General features: G+C 56.1%; 1 protein-coding gene across 1 annotated transcript; it reads left to right on the top strand.

The window, feature by feature from the left end:
• Nucleotides 1–295: 295 nt before the first annotated feature.
• On the top strand, nucleotides 296–1,065 carry SMIM6 (small integral membrane protein 6). The gene has a single exon (XM_041733458.1). It carries the CDS (start codon nucleotides 398–400, stop codon nucleotides 872–874), a length of 477 nt encoding a protein of 158 aa, XP_041589392.1. The 5' UTR covers nucleotides 296–397; the 3' UTR covers nucleotides 875–1,065.
• The last annotated feature ends 8,018 nt before the right edge of the window (nucleotides 1,066–9,083 follow it).

Raw genomic sequence — 9,083 nt, 5'->3', positions numbered from 1 at the left:
GCACCTACTGTGTGCTTTCCGATCTTGAATGCCCCCCTGACTCTCCTATGAGGTCGGGGCTAGGACTGATGGCTTCTCTCGGTGGGGGGGGGAAACTGAGGCTTAGGTTGGTGCAGGCACTTGGCCAAAACTGGGTTCTAACTCAGCCCACAATTTGCTGGCTGCGTGACTTTGGGCAAGTTCTTTAACATGTCTGTGCCTCAGTTTCCTTATCTGTACAATGGTGCTAATAAAAGGAGCTATGTCAGGAGGTCCTGGAGAGGGTGGAGGGGGATAATCCAGTTGGACAGCCTGACCAGACCCTCCCCCAGCAAGTGCCAGCTCCAGCCGTGAGCACAGTGGGGCACCCACACACCTGGAAGAGGCACCTGCCCGGTCCACCTGGTCTCTAGGGGTCATGACCCCGGGGGGGGGGTGCTCAGAGCTGCCGTTCAGGAGGGGACACTGGGGCCTGCCGCGGTGGAGGGCTTCGGGCCAGGCAGCCGCGAGGGTCCCGGATGCAGCCCTGCAAGTCCCCGGGCTCGGGGTCCAGGGCCTCGGAGGACTTTGCCAGGTGACAGGCTGCTTCAAATCCAGGTGCGGCTCAGGCACCCAAAGCGTGGGGCCTGCAGGATTACCCTACCGGCCCACTCTAAGGACACAGGAGCCGAAACAGCAGAATCAGGTCTACGTAGACAAGCTGATAAAGCAGAAGCACATGTGGAATGATGAGTTCTGGGAGAACCCCTGGGACCAGGGAGGCCTAGCAGTGATCGGCTTATTCATCGTCACGATCCTGTCTCTTGTTATGTTTGCCATCGTATTTGGTTTCTTAAGTCCGGCTGAGAACACCAACCACTGGCCTTTTGGGGCTCAGGAAGGGGCCCACTGTTAACTCTCAGAACACCATGTACCTTTTCTTCAGAGACCTTTTAAGAATCTGCAATTACACATCCACGTTCGCATAACTAATGTGCTTATCTGATAAGTCCCCGTCTTCCCCACTGGGCCAAACACCAAAAAGGCAGGGGATGGGTCTCCTTCTGTTCACCACTGTATCTCCCATACCCAATGTGTCTGGCACAGTCAGTTTCAGTCAATATTTGGCGGTTGAATAAACGAATGAATGAATTTTTTTTTTTCAGCAAAAATAAAATTTAATTGTGCGCCGCAGGTGTGGGAGTCCATCCTTCCTTGGGAAGGCCCGCCAGCCTTCTGGAGGGCAAGCACCCCTGTTCTTCCTGCAGACGGGCGCCTCCAGGACCCGGATGGCTGGCCCTGGGGTGGGCCACCTCAGCCCGCAGGAGGGGGTTGGATCCGAAGAGGTGAGGTGCACAGTGGGGGCCCCTGGCACTTTCCGTAGGCCCTTGGCTCCCTCCTCGCTGCAGCGGGCTCCAACCCTAGGCCAGCCAGGAGCTTCTTGGGTCCTGGCCCAGAAGAGCCACCGCGCCCTAAAATACCTTCCGGGGAACACAGCCCTCCAGCTCCAGCAGCTCCGGCCAGCCGTCATATTTGTTGGTGCCTGGGTTGTTCTTTAAGAACTGCTCAAACGGGGGATCCCTGGGTGGCGCAGCGGTTTGGCGCCTGCCTTTGACCCAGGGCGCGATCCTGGAGACCCGGGATGAGTCCCACGTCGGGCTCCCGGTGCATGGAGCCTGCTTCTTCCTCTGCCTGTGTCTCTGCCTCTCTCTCTTTCTCTGTGACTATCATAAATAAAATTAAAAAAAAAAAAAAAAAAAGAACTGCTCAAACGGGCTTTTATCCTTGGGCCAGGGGAGGGGCCGGCAGGTGTGGAGCAGTGTTTGCAGAGCAAGGGGGCCAGGTGTGCACCCAGTCCGCCGGGTCAGTACCCAGGCCGCTCACAGCCCAGCCCCTGGGGGGTCTCAGGTGGGGTCCCAGGTGGGGTCTCAGGTGGGGTCCCAGGTGGGGTCTCAGGTGGGGTCCCAGGTGGGGTCCCAGGTGGGGTCCCAGTGCATCTGCTCCCCAGGCCGCCGGGCCCACAGCTTGGGAGCAGCAGGAAACCGCTTCGTTTATCTTTCATATAAAGCCGAGAAAACGTGTTTCTCCCTCTGATATCAATTTTAAATGCGGGGTAACGGGGTGGGGGGAGCTGCTGGGGACACTGGGAGGCGCGGGGCGGGCGGGGCGGGCGGAGACCCCGCGGAGCCTGGGGGGCGCGTGCCGGGACTGGCCGCCAGGGGGCGCCCGCTCACCGACCGGGCCGGGCCGCCTCTCCGAGGGAGGGGACCTCGCCCATCCCCGCCCTGCCCTCCCTCCTGACCTTTCTGACCCTGGTTCCTTGTCCCCTTCCCTGCTCGCTGCTGACCCCTTGGGGTGGGGGGGGGGATGAGGCCTTGGCTTTGACCCAGGTGCCCGGTAGGCTTGCAGCTCAGCCTGAGCTTAATCCCGAGGTGCAGATCCTTTCTGGAAGGACCAGTGGGCGGGCACCCTCATGGCAGGTGTCTGTCTGGACAGTTCTGGATGGCCCCTTTCTGCCCCTCTCACTCCCTGCACCTTCTGTGTCCCAGTCCGCAGCTCCCCCCCATCCTGAAGCCACCTGGGGCTTGTCCCCTGGCCTCGGAGCCCGCGGCATGAACCACTAGCCGGGAAGGCCAAGGGCCCCTGGGAGGTGCCACCTGGACACGTGCTGCCTTGCCTTCCTCTCCAGGGCAGCCCTGCCCCCTCCCTAGCTCTGTGTCACCACCTCTCTGAGCCTCGGTTTCTTTAGTGATTTAACAGAGGTAACAAATAAGGAAAATCATGCCCTAGTCGGTGCTCACAAAAGTGGCAAACTTTGGAAAACGTGATACAAAGCGTGTTCGCAAAAAGACCCGGAGACAAACAACCCAACAAGACCCCCAAAGCATTCCAAAGCATTCCGTCACATGTCTGGGATATATGGAAGCCATGGACCTGCTGTGAGTGCCTCACCACACTGAGTAGGATTCAGTGGGATTCAGCACTTTTAAAGATTTGGGTTATCCTGTATTTCATTTCTCAGGTTAAGAGATTTTCAAGGTAATTTTGACCGTAAGGGTTATCTTTGACCCACATAATGGTGGCTTAAACAACGCAGCTGCTTCTCTCTTTCTCCCATAACGGTGTGGTAGGCGGTCCAGGTGGGGGGTGCTGCACCTTCTATCTTGTTGCTCTGTCATTTGTGGCCTTATGTTCCGGGATGGCTGCACAAACTCCAGCCCTCACATCTGCATTCCTTCCAGCAGGAAGGAGGAAAGAGAAGGGCAGTGATCTCCCCGTTTAAGAACACTTATAAGTTGCACACACATTTTACTGACACCCCCGGGGTTCCATGGCCCAGCCAGGAAGGTGGGGGAATGACGGTACTTGTTCTGTGCCACAACAGACTGAGCTAAAACAGGAAGTTTTATTAGTTTGACGTAGAAGACAACACATATTGGAGGATACGAGCTGTCACTGCCATTTCGAGACTCTGCTGTTCCCCCCCCCAAGGGAGGAGCACGGATCCTTCCTCTGTGCCTGCAGATGTGTCCACTCACAGGAGCCTGTTTACTGAGCAGATTCGAAGGCAGCGTCCACGTTCCAGGGGCCTCCTGCCCAGCGTGGAAGGCAAAACAGCAGAGGAAGGGGGTAGGTGCCTCCTTCCTCTGCCAGGGAAGGGCCTCAAAGCCACAGGAGATCCAGGACGGGGCCACCGCCTGCCCGAGCCCCAATCTCTTTTTGCCTTGGAAAGCACATTCCTTTTCCATGGTTTGTGTTTTTCTGGAAACTATTAGAACTCTCCACCCAAACCAGATGATAATTACACGTTACTGATCTCCAGTCTTTACATTTCTGTCTCTCCCTTTTAAAGGAGAGATATTTTTACTGCACATTGTGTTGGCAAAACCCGGTCTCCTCTCCACCAGGCAGCCTGGATGTTATTTTCACATTTTTCTCTGTGAATTCACCTCGGGGGAGGGCGCGGAAAGGCCTGACGGCGCCGGAGCTGGGTACTAATGTGTCTTGGGTCAGGGGCAAAGATCGGAGACCCGGGGGTGGCCGGAGGAGACCGGGATTGCACGTGGTCGTGAGAGCTGTCGACAGAGGGCAAGACACAAAGACGGGGAAAGCTGCTTCGTCAGAGGCGGCGGGTCCTGGGGTTCCCCCCCCGTGGGGACCTGCCCTGGCTCTGTTGGCAGAGCTCGGGGGGCTCTCCCATGGTCACTTGTGTCCGCTGCAGTTGGACGGACCTGGGGCTCCGCTTTGGACACCTCTACCTCCTAGCTGTGGGCCTGGAGCGAGTCACTAGTCTTTCCGAGCCTCAGTTTCTCCCTCTGGGAAAGGAGATCACCTGAGAAAGCAGCTCCTTCTGAGGTTATTGCAGAAGCTAAACGAGCTCATGCACCGAGGTCCTGCAAGAGCAACGAGCATATATACGCGCTCGATAAACAGGAGTGAGTCACGTCGTCGCTGCCGGGTCCCCAGCCGTCCCGCTCCCACATGGCCGAGCCGTCCCATTTCATCTGGTCTCTCATTGAATAGAGTTTTGTGATTCCTTTATCCGGACCACGAGCTGGAGCAAGTAGTGAGGGTGGAGGGAGAGCTCTCCTCGCTGGTCCCTGGATCCACTTCTCTCTCCAGCTGGAGAAGAGGCCACACTGCCCAGTTCGGGGATTGACAGGTGGCTCAGGCTGAGTCCAGGGTGGCCCATCACGCCCAGCTGTGCTGGCCAGTAAAGTGAGCCCCGGGGATGGGCAGGGGCCGGGGCATGGATGGCCGTGGTAGAAACTTGAGATCTTTGGGAGCAAAAGAAGGGCCACTGGGAGATTTTCATCCAAGGTGACTTGGGTAAAGGCAGCCCTGGTTGAGGAAGGTTGGCAAGAGGTGGGCAAGGGCGGGTGGTGGCCAGCACCAGGCTGTTTCTCTTCCTCCCCACCCGCCAACTCTCTGTAGGGGGCCCTCCCCCACATCCCAACAAATGTATTGAAATGAATTCACATCTGATTTTTATTTTTATAATCAAGAGCTATATTTCTTAAAAGATTTTATTTATTTACTCACGAGAGACACAGAGAGAGAGGCAGAGACACAGGCAGAGGGAGAAGCAGGCTCCACGCAGGGAGCCCGATGTGGGACTCGATCCCTGGAACCTGGGATCACACCCTGAGCTGAAGGCAGACGCTCAATCACTGAGCCACCCAGGCGTCCCATAAAGAGATATTCTGATGACATTCCCACCCGAATTATTTGCCTATGAGACATTCATTAATTACAACTGGCCACAAGTTCTTCCCTGAGCATTCAGGATTCTTGGGAATTCTGGCAAAATGAGATTTCACCTATAAATTCGTTTCAAATATAGTGAAGTGTAACGAAATTTTCGTGACGACTCGATGAAACGATTAATGAACCCGACATAACGTTAGGTTTCCTAGACATTTCATTAAACATTTATTGATTCTGATTTTGCGACATCTTGCCCCCCAGCCCATATTTTGGAGCTCACACATTTTCAAAGGCTCTTGAAACATCCATAGGCCTGAGGTGCTAAGAATCCTGTACCTAGAAGGTACGATGGGGAAATGGGGAGACACACATCCCAAGGGCCAGGGTCCTTGCTCTTCTGCAGCTGTGGCCCCGCTGAGTTGTGGGTGAGGGTGTTGCCGACTTTGGGGACAGGGACAGGTCCAGAGTAGAACAATTTTACACGTCAATTTGTAACTTCTTTTCATTTTAAATGGATATCCCGCTCTAAAACTTGACCCAAAGGTGTTTCTTAAAAGATAGTAGTTTCTTAAAACTACTATCGACCCTTGAACAACCTCTTTGAACGATGTGGGTCCACTTATAAGTGGATTTTTTTTATATATAAATGCGGTACGATACTATAGATGTGTTTTCTCTTCCCTATGATCGTCTTAACATTTTCTTTCCTCTAGCTTACTTTATTGTGAGAATACAGGATATAGCACACATAACATACAAAACACACGTTAACCGACTGTTTATGTTTTCTGTAAGGCTTCTAGTCACTAGTTGTATTTTAGGGAGTCAAAGCTACACATGGATTTTCGACCTCACAGGATATTCCGTGCCCCTAATCCCCGTGTTGTTCAGAGTTCAACAGCATTAGTTAGAGCTTATTATGGACTCCGTTTCCATTATTTCACCGATTCCTCCTAGCAAACCTGTAAGGTAGGTAAATAATATTAAATCTGCATTTTACTGGGATCCCTGGGTGGCGTAGCGGTTTAGAGCCTGCCTTGGGCCCAGGGCGCGATCCTGGAGACCCAGGATCGAATCCCACGTCGGGCTCCCGGTGCATGGAGCCTGCTTCTCCCTCTGCCTGTGTCTCTGCCTCTCTCTCTCTCTCTCTGTGTGACTATCATAAGTAAATAAAATTTTTTAAAAATCTGCATTTTACTGACAAGAAAACGGGGTGCAGAGAGATGGCTGGGTAAAGTGGTCAGGACCACGGAGCCAGTGAGTGGAAGAGAACAAGTTCAAGCCCAGAATGTCAGGCTCTAGCATCCAAGCTCTTGGCAACTATCTCCATCACTGGGAACAGGTGCGTGGTCCCAGCGCTGCGAGAAGAGGGAGCAGGGGAGCAGTCCTTTCTCTGCTCAACACCTCTACGTCACCTCCACGTCATCAAGCCTGTCAGCAAAAGGAAAGTTGATACTTGCTTTGCAAGGTTTCTTCGACAGAGTATGCCTGCCTTCAGCAGTTCAGCGGCGATGACCAAAGGGCTCAGACTGGGCCGGGGTGGGGGCGGGTGGGGGCTGAAGCAACAAACATTGTTCTGGAGGCTGGGACGTCCAAGGTCGAGGCTAGTGAGTGGAAGAGAACAAGTTCAACCCCACGTCGGTGACATCTGCTTCCCGGTTCCTAGATGGCCACCCCCTGGCTCGGTCCGCACGCGGTGGGGGAGGCCCTGTGACTCTTACAGGGCGCTGGTCCCACCGTGGGCCCCACCCCCTAATACCGCCGTGTGGGGTGGATAGGGTTTCAGTGTATGGACTTAGGAGGGCACAGGCATTCAGTGCATACCAGGGCCCAGATAAGCAGGGCACCGTGCTGAGTACTCAGGGGCGTGAAACCTGGCAGGTTGGAAGAGAGTCCAACACCTGAAAGATTTTTTCTCATTAACAATTTTTATACCGATTCCATGTAGAAATGATATTTTGGATATATTGGGTTAAAAAAAAAAAGACAGTGAAACAGGTGCACACAGCCCTGAACCCACATGCCCGTGCACACGCATGTACTTACACACACGCGCACACACGAGCCCACCTGTGCCCTCTGCCCCGTGAGGGGCTCTATCTCTCACTTTGCTGACCACCACTGCACGTCCGGCCTGAGGCTGGGGGCCCCAGAAGCACGCCCGGAGGCAGAGATCAGAGTCCAAGCTGTTTATTTGGAAGGTGATGCCAGGAAATGCTGGGAGGGCAGTGAGGAGGCGGGCAGCTCCTCGGGGCTGTGCCATCAGGCAAGTGACCTCAGTGGGTCTCGGGGCTCGGGGCTCGGCGCCTCAAGCTCGCAGGAACACTGGGAGCCTGCGGAGAATCATCTCAGGGCCTGCTCACCCCGCCCCCACCCAAAGGCGAAGGAGCTGGGGTGCTTATCCCCTACTCCCATCACCCGTGGAGGCTGCTCCCAATGGCATCAGTTCCCCGCACTTCTGGTCTGCTACATAACAGGCAGAGAAGCTTCCGGAAGCCAGAGGAAACCTCAGGCAGCAGGACACAAGTGCTTTTAGCTAGAAGTTGGGCCCATGTGGACAGAAGTGAAAAGGGCCAAGGCAATATGGGTGGGGCCTGGGTGACATTTCCTACTGCTCTCTGCACACCTTCCTCCTCTCAGGAACTGAGGTCCGAGGGGTTAACTGGCCAGAAAGGTGACAGAGGAGGATTTGAATCCAGATCAAATGACCACGACCAAACGACCACGGAGCCTCTTCGCCTGCATCTGCCCATGTCTATAACAAGCAGGCAGGAGTCTAACTATGAATTTTAAAATTTCATCTTAAAACTTGTTCACTCAATTAAGTTGGATGCTTTAAAGGCAAATTTAATTATTTTGAGTTCAATAAAAGCCTTTTAATAAGATGAACATCATGATTTTGGGCCCCCACTTCCAGGCTTATCAGTTATGGTGAGGTGGGGACCCTGAGGGAGGGAGTGGAGGGGGGTGAGGGTCTGGAGGAAGGGAAGGGTGGTGAGGGCCTGGAAGGAGGGGAGGGGGTGAGGGCATGGAGGGAGGGGAGGGGGTGAGGGCATGGAGGGAGGGGAGGGGGGTCGAAGGCCTGGAGGGAGGGGAGGGGGCTGGGGGCCTGGAGGGAGGGGAGGGGGTCAAGGGCCTGGAGGAAGGGGAGGGGGGTCAAGGGCATGGAGGGAGGGGAGGGGGTTGAGGGCCTGGAGGGAGGGAAGGGGGGTGAGGGCCTGGAGGGAGGGGAGGGGGTGAAGGCCTGGAGGGAGGTGAGGGATGGTGAGGGCCTGGAGGGAGCGGAGGGGGTCAAGGGCCTGGAGGGAGGTGAGGGATGGTGAGGGCCTGGAGGGAGGTGAGGGATGGTGAGGGCCTGGAGGGAGCGGAGGGGGTCAAGGGCCTGGAGGGAGGTGAGGGATGGTGAGGGCCTGGAGGGAGCGGAGGGGGTCAAGGGCCTGGAGGGAGGTGAGGGATGGTGAGGGCCTGGAGGGAGCAGAGAGGGGTGAGGGCCTGGAGGGAGGGGAGGGGTCGAGGGCCTGGAGGGAGGGGAGGGGGGTCAAGGGCCTGGAGCGGGGGGGTCAAGGGCCTGGAGGGAGGGGAGGGGGGTCAAAGGCCTGGAGGGAGGGGAGGGGGCTGGGGGCCTGGAGGGAGGGGAGGGGGTTGAGGGCCTGGAGGGGGGGCGGCGCGTGCCAGCACACACACGCACACGCACGCACACGCGTGGATATTTATTTTAAAATTTACTCGCACATCCAAATGCACCATTTGTTCCAAATTATTTGCGAAGCCTCTAGGGTCTTGTGTTATCTCGGCAGCAGGGGTGAAGGCAGCGCGGCGCGCCGGGCCCAGGCTCCGCGGGTCGGGTCGGCTCCCGCCGGCCTCGCCGTCCCCCGGGGACCACCGCAATCCCCGCGACTGGAAGCCGCGCGAGCCGA

The sequence above is a fragment of the Vulpes lagopus genome, chromosome 18, assembly GCF_018345385.1.
Source record: "Vulpes lagopus strain Blue_001 chromosome 18, ASM1834538v1, whole genome shotgun sequence".
NCBI lineage: Eukaryota > Metazoa > Chordata > Mammalia > Carnivora > Canidae > Vulpes > Vulpes lagopus.
Note: the sequence above shows the minus strand (reverse complement) of the source record. Positions and strands in the feature narration are given on the sequence as shown.

Excerpts from the sequence above, each read along its gene's own strand:
- SMIM6 (XM_041733458.1), top strand. The coding sequence starts at position 398 with ATGACCCCGGGGGGGGGGTGCTCAGAGCTGCCGTTCAGGAGGGGACAC.